Source organism: Chiloscyllium plagiosum, unplaced genomic scaffold (genome assembly GCF_037043375.1).
Source record: "Chiloscyllium plagiosum isolate Xiang-an unplaced genomic scaffold, Cpla_swu_hap1 HiC_scaffold_25, whole genome shotgun sequence".
NCBI lineage: Eukaryota > Metazoa > Chordata > Chondrichthyes > Orectolobiformes > Hemiscylliidae > Chiloscyllium > Chiloscyllium plagiosum.
Window position 1 is genome coordinate 27,899,214 of NW_028270163.1, and position 16,571 is coordinate 27,915,784.

General features: G+C 41.9%; 1 protein-coding gene across 2 annotated transcripts in view; it reads left to right on the forward strand.

Annotated features, from left to right (window-relative positions):
• Positions 1-16,571, forward strand: part of LOC122562098 (neuronal-specific septin-3-like) — a 290,456-nt gene that overhangs the window by 30,512 nt on the left and 243,373 nt on the right. For both annotated transcript variants that reach the window (XM_043714621.2, XM_043714623.2), the window contains exon 2: positions 5,643-5,699. In XM_043714621.2, the coding sequence (XP_043570556.1) occupies positions 5,643-5,699 (57 nt within the window). The remainder of the gene's footprint in view (positions 1-5,642; positions 5,700-16,571) is intronic.

Below are 16,571 nucleotides of genomic sequence, written 5' to 3' on the forward strand. Positions count from 1 at the left end.
GTGAGCAGTGACTAGATTGTGGGAAGTGCAGGCAAAGCATTGTTTTGCCTGGAAGGCATGTTTGGGGCCTTGGATACTGAGGAGGGAGGAAGAAAATGGGCACGTATTATACCTCTGTGATTGCAGGGGAAGGTGCCTCGAGGCTTTGTGATTGTTTTAGAGTTGTAGAGATATACAGCACAGAAACAGACCCTTTGGTCCACTTGTCCGTGCCGACTAGATATCCCAACCCAATCTAGTCCCACATGCCAGCACCCGGCCCATATCCCTCCAAACCCTTTCCTATTCATATACCCGTTCAGACGACTTTTAAATCTTGCAACTGTACCAGCCTCCACCACTTCCTCTGGCAGCTCATTCCATACACTTACCACCCTCTGCATGAAAAAGTTGCCCCTTAGGTCTCTTTTTATATCTTTCCCCTCTCGCCATAAACCTATGCCCTCTAGTTCTGTACTCCCCCACCCCAGGGAAGAGACTTTGTCTATTTATCCTATCCATGCCCCTCCTGATTTTGTAAACCTCTATAAGATCACCCTTCCGTTGCTCCAGGGAAAACAGCCCCAGCCTATTCAACCTCTCCATATAGCTCAAATACTCCAACCCTAGCAACATTCTTGTAAATCTATTCAGAACGCTTTCAAGTTTCGCAACATCTTTCCGATAGGAAGGAGACCAGAATTGCATGTAATATTCCAACAGTGACCTGAAGGAGGAGTGGACCAGTGTGTTCCAGAGGGAACTGTCCTTGCGGGAGGCTGATACGGGAGGGGAATATGTGTCTGATTGTGATACTCCGCTGGAGGTGGCAACTAAAGATCCTTTGGATGTGGATGCTGGTGGGAAAATAGGTGAGGACTAGAGGGGCCCAGTGCTGTTGTGGGAGGGGAGAGAGGGGTGAGAGGCAAGTAACATTCAAACCACAAAATTCTTTGCCATCACCATCCTTAATAAGAGAAAATCTTAGCATTGCCCTTAACATTCAATGGTGTTACTAACACTGAAACTCCCACTATCAACATCCTGGGGGTTAACTAGAAACTCAACAGGACGTACTACATAAACAGCAGTTACAAGAGCAGGTCAGAAGTTAGGAATAATGTGGCAAGCAATTCACCACCTAACTTCTCAAAGCCTGCCCACAGTCTACAAGACATCAATCAGGTTTGTGATGGAATATTCCCCACTTACCTCGATGACCCCCAATAACACTTAAGCTTGATACCATCCAGAACAAAGCAGTCTGCTTGAATTCCACACCTCCACAAAGCAGCCACTCCCTCCACCACTGACACTCCGTCACGACAGTGTGTACTCCCTAAAAAAAGTACTGTGTAATTCACCAAAGATCCTTAGACAAGACCTTCCAAACCATACCACTTCCATCTGGAAGGATAAGGACAGCAGATATATATGGGAACACCACCATTTGCAAATTCCTCTCCATGCCACGTAACATATTGCCTTGGAAATATATTGCTGTACCCTCACTGTCACTGGATTAAAATCCTGGAATTCCCTCCCTAAGGGAAGTGAGAGTCAACCCACAGCACAGGGACTCCAGCAGTTCAAGAAGGCAGCTCATCACCACCTTCTCAAGGGCAACTAGAGTTGGGCAACAAATGCTGGCCAGCCAGCGATGCCTGTAACCCATGAATGATTTGATAATTTGGAAGAAAGGAATTAGTTTGAAGGGCCTATAATTAAATTTTAACAAAGCAAATGGAAAAGATTCTTATAAATGACCTCCCTTTGTTCTATTCCATTGAAGTTCTTTTTTTGAGAGTGAGCCCAGCTGAAGTTGAGTCACTCCTGGTGACTCACTGACAGTGCTGCCACGTTTTTGAAACAGAAGAGATTTATTAGAAGAACAATCTTGGTTTTGGTTAAAATATATTCCCTTTGAATTCTGTGGTCTCCATTCAGTGGCAAATTAAATACTTTTTAATCCACATGGACTTGACTAAGAGTTTTTAAAAATGAAACACATTTTTCCAACTGGCCTGCCAATCCTGTCGAGCAAACCTTCTTTGCTAGCCATGCATGACCTTACCAATGCTCCTGTCTAATTTTGTCTCTGTGTCTGTCTGTCTGTCTGTCTGTCTGTGTCTCTCTCTCTCTCTGTCTCTCTCTCTCTCTGTCTGTCTCTCTCTCTGTCTCTCTCTCTCTCTCTCTCTCTGTCTCTCTCTCTGTCTGTGTGTCTCTCTCTCTGTCTCTGTGTGTCTCTCTCTCTGTCTGTGTGTCTCTCTCTCTGTCTCTGTGTGTCTCTCTCTCTGTCTCTGTGTGTCTCTCTCTCTCTCTCTCTGTGTGTCTGTCTGTCTGTCTGTCTCTCTCTCTCTCTCTCTCTCTGTCTCTAACCAAATAGTTTTATGTTTGCAGAGACAACACAAACTGGGGATCACTATTAATGATGAAACAGCAGACCAGATGGGAAGGATAGAAGAAGCTAAAACTTTTCAAGTTGTTCAGCAGATCTGTATTTGACTGCAGGCTTTGGCAGAGTGATTGCATTTACATTGTAGCTTCAGACATCAAATGTCTGTTCATTAGCTTTCTAAACAGGAAGTGGTCATAGTTAAAAGTTAATTCTTAACTTTCTTTCTTTTCAAACTGCATTCTGCAGTGGTCACTGTGCTTTTTTTTAAACAGATATAAACTTCTGCTCCCTTCCATCCCAAAATGAAATAAATTAATTTTGTTTGTTCTTTCCTATTCACTGATAGGAAATGAGCATTGCTGACTAGGCCAGCATTTATTACCTGTCCCGAGTTGCTCTTCAGAAGGTGGCACTGAGCTGCTGCCTTGAACAGCCATGATGAGGAGGTGCTGGTGTTGGACTGGAGTGGAGAAAGTTTTAAAAATGACAACACCAGGTTATAGTCCAACAGGTTTATTTAGAAGTGCTAGCTTTTGGAATGCTGTTCCTTCATCGGGTAGCTAGTTGTCACTAGGACCAACGGTCCGAATGCTGGTGCTTCCAAATAAACCCTTATGGACTATAAGCTGGTGTAGAGTGATTTTTAAGTTCTTGAACAGCTGCAGCCCATTTGCTGTAGGTAGACCCATGATGTTGCTGAGGAGGGAATGCAATGATTTTGAACTAGTGGAGGAATGGTAATATGTTTCCAAGTCAGGACCAGGATGGTGAGCGGTGTAGGAGGGTGCTTACAGGAGGTATGTCCCTATATCTGTTGCCCTTGTTCTTCAAGATGGAAGTGGTTGTATGGCCATATTCCTTTTTTTTTTCCTCTATCCATTAGCCAAAAAAAAACCATGAGCCAGAAAGATGTGTAACTCCTGCTTACTGAAACTAGGTGACCTGAGGGTATAAAGGCCTGATACTCCATCTTAACTGTGATCACTTGAAGGATCATTTTTGTCTAGAAGCATGTTCTGCTGTAATTTTAATATCTTAATGCTAGACATTGATATGCCAGCAAGTATAAAATAACTGATTGTCCTCATTGTCTGTGGGTTTTTCATTACCACGTTGGGCATGCCTAACTTGCATAAAATCTCTACAGTTTGGAAACAGGCCGTTCATCCCAACAGTTCCACATCGACCCTCTGAAGGGTTACCTACCCAGACCCATTCCCCTACCTTATGATTTGGCATTTACTCCTGACTAATTCCTGAACACTATGGGCAATTTAGCATGGCCAATTCACCTAACCAGTGTGTTAACAGGAGTACCTGGGGAAAACCCACGCAGACACTGGGAGAATGTGCAAACTCCACACAGACGGTTACCAGAGGCTGGAATTGACCCTGGGTCACTGGCGCTGTGAGGCAGCAGCACTAACCTCTGAGCCATCGTGCCGCCCTATGGCCAAGGGATAACAAAAGCAATGTTGCATTGAATAAAGGTATCCTATCTGGAGGATAAGACCATGTCAGCAATCTGTCAAGATTGAAACCCTTCCATCCTAAATACTTGCAGCTTTCTCAGAACATGTCTTTCATGTCCTAAGAATCTTGAACCTTATACTGCATATATTGGACAATTTATCTAGCTTCTCATGTTATAGAACAGCATCAGAAGTAAACCTGAGACTACTTTAAAATCTTGGACTCCAGTTCAAAACTTAACTCCTACTGCAAGGTCTTCAGATTTGCTCTTTGCTCCTGTATAAACTAATACTTGAGGCAGGGCTTTCTTTTCTGTGAAGTTTACAACTCTGTGTTGCATCTCTTCTAATCGTGGTAAAAATAAAGGGGTGACATTCCGTTCAGGAATCCTATTTCTAACCACAAATCTGACTGTTGTATACTCCAGTTAAATTCTATGTTCCCACACGCAGCAGTTGACACACACTGGTTTTCAAGACTGTGTGTCTTCATAATCAACTTACCGTGGCTATGATTATAAATGCTGAATAGATCTGTTTGTGCACACTGCATTGAAAAGGTAATTCACAGTTTTTGAATTTATCACTTGACAGTAGAAATAATATTATTGTTTGACAGATTCTTGAGATGGCAGAACTGGCAAATGAAGAGAGAGCAGATTGGTTGGATAGGACCACATGCAGTGGAGTTTCAAAGAATGAGGAGGGATCTCCCAGAAACGTATATACATTTCTGACAGGATCAGATGGGGTAAATGCAGGAAAGATGTTCCCAATGACTGGGAATCCAGCACCAGTCACAGCCTCAGAATATGACATAGGCCATTTAGGACTGAATCTGAGGAGAACCTTCACCCAGCGAGTAATGAGCCTGTGGAATTCTGTCATAGAAAAGTAGTTAAGGCCAAAACATTGAACATTTTCAAGAATGAGTTACAATCTCAGAATCGCTACAGTGTGGAAAGAGGCCATTCAGCAATTGAGTCTGCATGACCCTCTCAGTATACCACCAAGACCTAGCCCCTGACCTTATTCCCTTAATCCACCTAAACTACACATCCTTGGACACCATGGGGCAATTTAGTGTGGCCAATCCACCTAACCTACACATCCTTGGACTGAGAAGAAATTGCAATCTCAACTTAAACAGGTACCCAAGGCTAGAATCATTGAGTTCTTGGGGCTAAAGGGGCCAAATTTAAATTTGGGATAAGTAGAAGCAGGGTACTGAGTTGGATGATCAACCGCGATCACATTGAGTGGCAGAGCAGGCTCAATGGGCTGAATAGCCTATTCTTGCTCCTGATTTGTGTGTCCATATTGTAACCTTTTTGGCCAGTTATGTTTCACAAGCTGTCATTTTTTGTTTTTCCTTTCTTCTTCAGTATTTCCACTTTTCATTTTCTTGGCAGATATTATGTAATCAAATCGATAATCATTATGAATCATCCATCTGAGCCTTTCTGAAGCAGGTGATTCACCTTAATATTTCTAAAGTTTGATAAGGTAATAAAGACACTTACTACTGCCCTTCCAGTGCCATCTTCAGCTATAAAGTTAGACAGCAAACATATTTACCAGAATTTATAATGATTCTTATTGGGATCTACTTTGAAGTTTAATTTTAAGTTGTCACTTTGACACCACAGTATATGCAATTGAAATGAACAGATTGTTCAAGCTCTAAGGATCTGTGTAACCCACTCCCTTTCCTCTCAGTAAATAAATAGGAAAGAAATCGAGGATGAGTATATGAACCTATTGTGAAAATTGTTCTTTTATTGTTGCTCTAGGAATTACAAGAACAGCAAGTGGAAAATTGAGAAGGGCCTCTGACATCACAAGTCCAAGTAAGTAACCAGATAATTAATATTAGTGTATGGAAAATCAGCAACTTGTCAGGTTTATATAAGATTACATAAAATATATACAGCATAGAAAAAGACCTTTTTGGCCAACCAGTCCATTCCTGCATTTATGCACTCAAATCCATTCCTATGGTCTACTCACATGCTTCATCTATTTCATTCTCCCTCCTAAGGTTCACTGATTTGCATCTCTATTGTTCATCTCAATTACAGGTATTTTAAATGTAACTACGCTTTATTGAATTGAGTTCAATATTGTCCATACGCTTGAGGCAAAGAAATTTCTACAGATGAATCCTTGATTTTAAAATCATATTGAGAACCTCTAGTTCTGCTTTTACACGAAAAACACTCACTCTGTCTTTTCCATCGGAACATGATTGTGTATGTTCATGGTCCTATGTATTTGTGTGTGCTAATTAAATTGCCCTTCAGCCATTTTGAATGAAATTCATCGGTTCACCATGATGAACATAGTCTTATAGTAGTGATATTTATTTGATACCTTGCAATTTTTCTTGCTGTTTCTAGAAAGTACCTCTACGTCCTTTATTGTGGTATCACAACCTGAGCTGTACACAGGAATCCACTGTGGTTTAATCCAGGTTTTCTGTACACTTTGTGCACAAGTATGAATATCAATAAGGAACAGGCTGTTCTACCCCTTGAGCCTGCTCTGCCATCAACAAGCTGATGGCTCATCTAACTATGGCCTCAACTCCACAATACCTGTCTGTTCCACTGACCTTGTTCATGAAGAATCTAGCGACCTCTTCCTTTTAAAATAAGCAATGAGTCGATTTCACCACTTTCTGGAGAAGAGAATTCCAAATACTTCAAGGCTCAGTTCTAGAAATTACTTGTTATGCTGGGCTTATTGTTTTTAAATGGTGTTACAATTACATAAGTTATTTCAAGAAAAAAGCATCTTAAATTCCTACTGAGGTCACAAATCCCTTTTACCCCTTCCTATTAAAATCTCTAATTTCCAAAATAATACGTGATAAATAATATACATTTCTCGTCAAAAATGGAATACCTCACATTTACTTGTAATGAAGTTCATTGCTAACCATTTGGCTATTCTGCAAATTCATTGATGTTTCCTTGGAAAATACTGAATTCTTCCTCTGGTATTATTTCCCTACCCCGCCTAACATTTGCAAATTTACAATTAAATTTACAAGTTACTATAAATTTGATTCCAAAACCTAAAGTATGAAGGCCAGTAGTTTCAACACTCAACCTTGCCACTTCCACACACTGCCATTAGTTTGGTGTGTGATTAACTCAAAAAAAAAAACAGACTTGCATTTGTATAGTCATTGGACTTCTCTAAGTGTTTTCCAGCTAATGAAGATGCAAAGTGTAGTCTCTGGATTCTATCTGAAAATGTGTTGCTGGAAAAGCGCAGTAGGTCAGGCAGCATCCAAGGAGCAGGAGAATTGACATTTCGGGCATGAGCCCTTCTTCAGGAATGAGGACCTGAAGAAGGGCTCATGCCTGAAACATCGATTCTCCTGTTCCTTAGATGCTGCCTGACCTGCTGCGCTTTTCCAGCAACACATTTTCAGCTCTGATCTCCAGCATCTGCAGACCTCACTTTCTCTGGATTCTATGCCAGTTATATTATGAAGCCTTTATCATGTGATTTGATGTTGTGGCTTTGTGAACTTCATTCATTCCTGTAGAATTTTCTCACAGTATTTAATCTAGTTTCCTTTCTTTTTTGGAAGTGAATTGGTAATGTTGTTTAAAAACAATTGCTGCTTCAATGAGGTCAATGTGTGTACTGTCACTACAGAAAACAGACAATCTAATTCTATTATGTACTTACTGAAAGCAACGAGAGGAAAACAGGAAAAAAAACTTTCAAGCATTGTCGAACTAAGACCAATATTGCAACCATTTGAACTATTTTTATGTTGAAGAGCAGGAAATATTACAGATTTGTGGCAATTTTAAAGAATCTTGTATTGATATATACTAGCTAAAAGCACCAAATGCACAGTAATATTAACTTTTTTACTTTTCTAAGGATTCAGTTAGCTGTCACTTGTTTTACGGATACTAGGAATAATTGGTAGACCTTTCTTTTTTCCTTTCTGCACACTAACTACACCGATTTAGGCACCAGTCTGAATTCTTCCCAAGATTCTGAGGAGCACAAAACATTTTGAACAACTTAGTTGGTCTGATTTCAAAAACAGAAGGTTATTTTCCCCAGAGTAAGTTTTGGGCAATGTGTGGGGGGAAGCGAAATCAGTGCAAAACTGACTTATTTGCTCAGAATTTCATGTCTGGGTTAAAACCAAACCCCACATTACTTACAGCTTCTCTGCTTCTTCCTTGGAATGGCATGAGTGTCTGCCAACAGACAATCAAGTCAGCCATCTCAAATTGCCAGGGAGTATGATTTAAACTGGTTTTCTGTGAGGAAGTGAGACAGGAAGGAAATGAGTCCAGGGACATAAAGACCTCCGTTTTCCTGTGGATCCCTAGAGCAATGCAGCTCCTCTGGGCCCACAACTGAAAGTTTTCTACATGTCTGTTATACCATCAAACTTGATTCAATCGAGTGAAAAATCAGTTTCTGACTTCTTCGTAAAAACTCCGATTTCAAATCGTGCCAAAGTTGCATTGTGCACCTTTTTATCGGCATTTATTATAAACAATAATACATTGTTTGTAATTGTAACATATGAAACTCCATTTCCAGTTTTTAAGGATATGCATGTGATCTGCTCTCATTTCTTTGCCTGATGTATACCTGAGTCGACCCCTGGGATGGTTTTTTAGTAATTCCTTTTAGGACTTTTTTTTGGTGGGGGGAAACCTGTTTTGATAACCTTTGGCATGAGCATCCTATCATATTCTATTCCCCAAGGGATATGGTTTTACACATTTTGTTTTAGACTTTCTAGTCCCTTCTAAAGACTGTATAGACACATTGTTGTTTGGCTTTGTAAAAAATTGGAATTTAGATTTTTACTTTTGTTTCAGCATCGTCCTGCTTCTATAGAATTAATTGATTGGAAATTGATTACATTTGAATGACTTGGATTGACATCATCTGTAACATCACTTTTTGAATTTTCTTTCTATAGCCTGAAGTATATCATTTTAGCTAATTCCAATAATGTTTTGAGCACACTTTGACGTAATGATGCAAACAAGAGATCACTTTCACTTTAGTTTTTAAGCCATGCAGTAGCTCATAACGTGACCAACTGTGCTGTACAAACAACAGTTTTTATTGGATGTTGGCATTGTTGACTAGGCCGGCACTTGAGGTCTATTCTCAATTTCCCTTGAGAAAGTGGTGGTGAGCCATTGCAGTCCCTGTGGTGTAGGTAAACCAACAGTGCTTTAGGAGATCGTTCCAGGATGTTCACCCAGTAATAGTGAAGGAATGGTAATATTGTTCCAAGTGAGAATGGTGTATAGCTTGAAGGAGAACTTACAGCTGATGATCTTTTCTCGCATCAACTGTTGTCATTTTCAAGTGCTTTTTTGTTCCTTTAAATACTTTTATTATTTAGGTTTTAACCTCCTGATCTTGCAAGTGTCTGTTTACCTTTTTGCCACAACATTAATGAGGGATATGAATCATCGTGCAGCCTATTGTGCTGCTGCAGCTTGTCAAATGAGTATCATTACTTAGTGCTAATCTCCTGCCTTTTCCCCCTACCCTTTGTGTTATTTTAATCCAAGTAATTGTCCAATGCTCTCCTGAATGCCTCTGCCTCCACCACACTTCCAGGTATTACATCCCATACTCTAAGTGCTTGCTGAGTGAAAAGGCTTTTCCTCACTTCGCTCTTGCTTCTTTTGAATATCAGTTTCAATCTATGCCCTATTGTTCCTAGTTAAAGTTTTTCTCTATCTACTCGAGCCAGCTTCCTTGTGACTTTGAAAGCCACTATTAGATCATCTTGTAGCATTGTTCTCTGCAGTCTTAAATTCTTCAATCTGTCCTCATAACTGAACTCAGTATACAGGTTTAGTACCAGAAAACTGGAGGATTGCAAATGTTGTGCCCTTGTTCAAAAAGGGCAGTACAAATGACCCAGGTAATTATAGACCAGTGAGCCTTCCTTCTGTTGTAGGAAAGGTTTTGGAAAGGATCTATAATCATCTAGCAAGCAACAATTTGATTTCAGATAGTCAGTATGGTTTTGTCAAGGGCAGGTCGTGTCTCTCAAACCTCATTGAGTTTTTTGAGAAAGTGATCAAGCATGTAGATGAGGGTAGGGCAGTTGACGTGGTATATATAGACTTCAGTAAAGCCTTTGATGCGGTTCCACTGTTGGACAAAATGCAGAAGCGTGGGATTGAGGGGAATTTAGCAGTTTGGATTAGAAACTGGCTTTCTGAAAGCAGGCAGTGAGTGGTGGTTGATGGAAAATATTCAGCCTGGAGTCCGGTTACTAGTGGTATGCTACAAGGATCTGTTTTTGGACCACTGCTGTTTGTCATTTTGATAAATGACTTAGACGCAGGCATAGGTGGATGTGTTAGTAAATTTGCTGATGACGCTAAATTCGGTGGAGTAATGGACAGTTTGGAAAAATGTTACAGCTTGCAGGGGGACTTGGATAAACTGCAGAATTGAGCTGAGAGGTGGCAAATGGAGTTCAGTGCAGCTAAATGCGAGGTGATGAACTTTGGGAAGAATAATAGGAAGGCAGAGTACTGGGTCAATGGAAAGATTCTTGGTAATGTGGATGTGCAGAGGGATCTTGGAGTCCATGTACATAGATCTCAGAAAGTTGCCACCCAGGTTGATAGTGCTGTTAAGGCGGCATATGGTGTGTTAGGTTTCATTGGTAGAGGGATTGAGTTCCGGAGCCTCAATATCATGCTATAACTATACAAAACGCTAATGCGGCCGCACTTGGAATGTTGCGTACAGTTCTGGTCACTATATTTCGAGAAGGATGTGGAAGTATTGGAAACGATGCAGAGGAGATTGACTAGGATGTTGCCTGGTCTGGAGGGAAGGTCTTATGAGGAACGGCTGTGAGACTTGGTTCTGTTCGCATTGGAAAGAAGAAGGCTAAGAGGGGATTTGATAGAGACATACAAGATGATCAGAAGATTAGAGAGGGTAGACAGTGAAAGTCTTTTTCTTAGGATGGTGATGTCAGTTTGTACGAGGGGGCATAACTACAAATTGAGGGCTGATCGATTTTAAGACAGATGTCAGAGGCAGGTTCTTTACTCAGGGCATTCCACGCCCTTACCACTCTGTGTCAGTGGTTAACTCAGCCACATCAGGGAAATTTAAACAATCCTTGGATAAGCACATGGATGATGATGGGATAGTGTAGGGGGACGAGCTGAAAATAGTTCACAGGTCGGTGCAACATTGAGGGCTGAAGGGCCTGTTCTGCGCTGTATTATTCTATGTTCTAACTTTCTTATCCCTGAAGCTATTCATATAATTCATTGAGATTGTAGCTTCTAAAGTTGTCCAAGGATCAGACATTTGCAGTGCAATGTTAAAGACCTGGACTCTGAAGACTTGGACATCAGAAATAGATTTTGGGTCCAAATAATGCTCTGAAATCTGAATGCATTCTGCCAAAGTGCAAGCATTCATCTGGTTGGAATATTGCAACTTGAATCACTGTGAACAAACTTGTAAGAATGCTGAATGACATTGTTGGAGAACAACCCCATAATTGTGGACACACTAAATCATTGTTAATTTAATTCTGTTTAATCTAACTATTGCACATGTCAGAAGTGGCAATGGATGCTAGTGCTTGGATATCCTTCGCTTGCTTTTTTTCTCTTGATGGGAATTTTTATTCGCTAGTTCATTTAACAAAGAATGTTCAATTCGGCAATTAATTAATATATGAACTCAACATGTGCAAGCACAAAAGAACAAAACAGTTTGACATTCAAGAGCTTATTGAAGGCAGAGCAGCCTCAAAGGACCTACTCCTGATCTTAATTCCTATGTTCCCATAAAGTGCCTGACTTCATTGACCACTGTTTTAAAACAATCAGGGGTAGTAATCTCTCAGTGAAGGGGAAAGGAACATCAAAGTTGCATTTCAAACTGTGTGTAATAGAGGAGAAAATGCAGACTGCAGATGCTGAAGATCAGAATCGAGATTGGGGTGCTGGAAATGGACAGCAAGTCGGACAGTATCCGTGGAGGAGGAGAATCGACTTTTCAGGCAGAAGCCCTTCATCAGGAATGAGGCTTGTGGGCTGGGGGGCTTCTGTTCCCAGGATGACCAATTCTACCATAGAAAATCCCAGATAGCCTTCTCCTTCAAAGACTGCAATTTCCCCTCCAGCACATCTCTTCCACAACTTGCACCTCCACCCTTGAACCCCACCCCTCCCATCACAACAAGGACAGAACCCCCTGGTCCTCACCTTCCACCCCACATACATCGCATCATCTTCCGCCACCCACAAACAGACCCCACCACTCGATATATTTCCCTTCCCACCCCTATCAACATTCCAGAGAGACCATTCCTTCCGTGACTCCATTCGTCAGATTCATAACCCCACCAGCCTGCGCCCCACTCCTGGCACCTTTTCCTGCCACCACAGGAAATGCAAAACCTGCACCCACATCTCCATCCAAGATCCCAAAGGATCCTTCCACACCCCACAGAAATATACCTATAACTCCACAAATGTCATCTACTGTATCTGTTGCACCCGATGTGGTCTCCTCTACATCGGGGAGACAGGACGCCAACTTGCGGATCATTTCTGAGAACATCTCTGCGACACCCGCATCCACCAACCTCACCGCCCCGTGGCTGAACACTTTAACTCCCCCTCCCACTCCTCCCAAGGGCATGCAGGTCCTGGGCTTCCTCCATCGCCAAACCCTAACCACCTGACACCTGGAGGAAGAATGCCTCATCTTCCACGCCGGGACCCTGCAACCGCATGGGATTAATGTATATTTCACCAGTTTTCTCATTTTCCTCTTTTTTTCCACCCCCTCCCTCCCCACCTTATCCCAGTCCCAAGCCTCCAGTTTGGCACTGCCCTCTTGTCTTGTCCATCGTTTTTCCCATCTATCCGGCCCACAAGCCTCATTCCTGAAACATCTATTCTCTTGCTTCTCGGATGCTGCCTGACTACTGTGCTTTTCCAGCATCCCAATCTCGAATGTGTGTAATGGAGTTACATGTTATACAATTTACAATTTCTCAGCCACTCATTCCACACTTCTAGCCTTTCTTTTACCAAGACAACCAGCTAAGTGCAGGGGCAGCACAGACTTGAGTTAAGTTAACTTAAATTTATTTGTTGGAATGGACAGAACCCAAAGAATTTTATGCATATTATGATCCTGCTGCATTGATTGAGCCTGCCATATTGTGCTGGTGGCCATGTGCCAGAAAGTTGATATAGTATGTGCACAGCCATGGGCTAAAGGCTGATTTATTCACATCTGAAACTACAGTACCACAACATTTGCCAGAACTTGACGCAAGAGACAGGAATGTGGGACTGTACTTGGTAAGGCAAAAAGCACCAACCTAGTAAGAATCATATGAACAAAATATCAACCTTCTTTAAACAGATCTGAATTGGTTTTGTTTTGGCCTAGATCTCAAAGGCAGAACGGCCAGCAGATGTTTATCCTACTTTTTAAGGGTGAATTCAATAGTTGATTAAGTGAAAGCATAATATCTTTATGGAATGAGCTGCTTCAAGAAAACACAAATGATTTTTGTTTTTGAATGCCATTGTGCTGCTATTTCAGATGTACATGTCTTTCAAATCTTCAAACCTACATGATAATGGTGTCAAAGTGGAAAGGGTTTTGCAGAACTAATTTCTGAAAGTCTGCGCAATGGCTGCTAGGTGTGGCAGGAATAAGTTGCACTGTTTAAAAGCATTACGCTGCTACCTAATGTCCTGCAATGTAGGTCCTTCACTTAATTTGAAGTCCTGATAAGCTAGCATAGCAATGATACATTTCAAATGTATTTAGATATACATTTCTTGTTTGCAATCATATTTCAAAAGACTTGACTTGCTTTAATCAGCTGACTATTCATTTTAATCTGAATGGTTAATCAGCATTTGATTAGTCACAGAATCTGTTGTACACTGTTTGCTGCTGAGGTCCCTGTACAATAAATTGCTCTCTTTATCATGCAATTCATCTCTAGCTGAAAACAGGTATGAGCATCAAGTTTTTGTTGAAATCTAAGAGTCTGGACTGCAGAATGTTTGAATAAAATTCATTTATGAATCCAACATTTCTCTCTGCACTTATTTTGCGCATCTCAACAGGTGTGCTGAAAAAGAATATATTCCCCATACTCACCCACGCACGCACCCTCTCACACACTTATACCCCATTACACACACACATTTTACCAAGCATATATGCACACATCGATACACACTCTCACGTGCACTCACACCCACATACACACACTCACTCTGTCTCTCCTGCACACAAGTGTATGGGGTGAATCTGTATTTGCAGAATTATTTTTGCTCAAAAAATGCATAACCTATAGTCAATCCATAGAAGATTCTGTAAATCCCACTTTAGAAATAAAACCAATCTGACTCCAGATTGGAACAGAGACAGACTTTAACCTCACACCTTTAATGCATTGTCTGAGATTTTGTTAGAAAACCTGAAGTTATCTTGAGAATATGACTTAAGGAGTTGTTGGATTTACATATTAATGAGCCAAAACTAGCAAAACCATTTTAAAAGATGAAAAAATTAATCTAAGTTTGTTTAATATATTTCAGCCCCATGACACTACGTAACCTTTTGCTATACATCCTGTGGAAAAAGTGAGGGCTGGAGATCCAAGCTGAAAAATATGTTTGCTGGAAAAGTGCAGCAGGTCAGGCAGCATCCAAGGAGCAGGAGAATCGATGTTTCGGGCATAAGCCCTTCTTCAGGAATGAGGAAGGTGTGCCAAGCAGGCTAAGATAAAAGGTAGGGAGGAGGGACTTGGGGGAGGGGTGTTGGGAATGCGATAGGTGGAAGGAGGTTAAGGTGAGGGTGATAGGCCGGAGAGGGGTGGGGGCGGAGAGATCGGGAAGATGATTGCAGGTCAAGAAGGCGGTGCTGAGTCTGAGGGTTGGGACTGAGATAAGGTGGGGGGAGGGGAAATGAGGAAGCTGGAGAAATCTGCATTCATCCCTTGTGGTTGGAGGGTTCCTAGCGGAAGATGAGGTGCTCTTCCTCCAGGCGTCGTGTTGCCATGGTTTGGCGATGGAGGAGGCCAAGGACCTGCATGTCCTTGGCGGAGTGAGAGGGGGAGTTAGTGTTCAGCCACAGGGCGGTTTTGTTGGTTGGGGAGACAGGCCACCTACTTGCAGGTCCTTGGCCTCCTCCATCGCCAGACCATAGCAACATGCCACCTGGAGGAAGAGCGCCTCATCTTCCGCTTAGGAACCCTCCAACCACAAGGGATGAATGCAGATTTCTCCAGCTTCCTCATTTCCCCTCCCCCACCTTAGCTCAGTCCCAACCCTCGAACTCAGCACCGCCTTCTTGACCTACAATCTTCTTCCTGACCTCTCCGCCCCCACCCCCTCTCCGGCCTATCACCCTCACCTTAACCTCCTTCCACCTATCGCATTCCCAACGCCCCTCCCCCAAGTCCCTCCTCCCTACCTTTTTATCTTGGCCTGCTTGGCACACCCTCCTCATTCCTGAAGAAAGGCTTATGCCCAAAACATCGATTCTCCTCCATGGATGCTGCCTGACCTGCTGCACTTTTCCAGCAACACATTTTTCAGCTATACATTCTGTGTCTTATGATCCTGCTCCACAACCACTGATGAGGAAGCAGTGCTTAGAAAGCTAGTGCTTCCAAATAAACTTATTCGACTATAGCCTGGTGTTGTGTGATTTTTAACTTTGTCCATCCCAGTCCAACACAGGCTCCTCCAAATCCTGAAAACGAATGGCATAGTTCAGAGCCAGCACGTGGGGGGTGAGGGGTCAGTCATAATGATGTGTTGTGGAAATCCAATAATTCCAGTCCCACTTTATCCATTTACATCAGAATAGAATCATAGTATGATTACAACACTGAAGGAGGCCATTCAACCTGTCATGTCAGTTCTCTGCAAGAGCAACTCAATTATTCCCACTCTGCTTCTTCAATGAATCCAGGTTTCTGGCTTCAGTGTACCTCCCTGATGTCCTGCAGCTACTTATTGCCATCTGTAAATGCAAATTTTCCTGTTATTAATCATAAGCATTGCTGAAAAGACAATGATTTTGTGTCCTCTTGTTGTATTGCCTTGTTTGGATCAAAGGTTATCATTCACACATGTTTGGGTCTCTGTGTTTACAGAGGTTTACTGACGTTTTTATGTTGCTCTTCAAGCTCATTGTTACCTTTTTTTGTTTTAGGCTCCCTTTTAATTATTGAATATTTTTGTACCAAATTTTTAGTTTGGGCATTTTGTGATTTAAAAACCCATCTGTTCAAACATACTGAGTTTTTTTTGATAGATCCACCGCAGGATTTGAGTTATCTGTTTACATCTACCACAACTGAAAATGTTTTGCTGGAAAAGCGCAGCAGGTCAGGCAGCATCCAGGGAACAGGAGAATCGACGTTTCGGGCATAAGCCCTTCTTCAGGAAGAAGGGCTTATGCCCGAAACGTCGATTCTCCTGTTCCCTGGATGCTGCCTGACCTGCTGCGCTTTTCCAGCAACACATTTTCAGCTCTGATCTCCAGCATCTGCAGACCTCACTTTCTCCTACATCTACCACAATTTAATTTCAGTGATTCTTGGGATAATTGGACTGACATATGAAGAGTTTGGATTGTTTAGGGCTATATTCACCGAAGTTTAGAAGAATGGC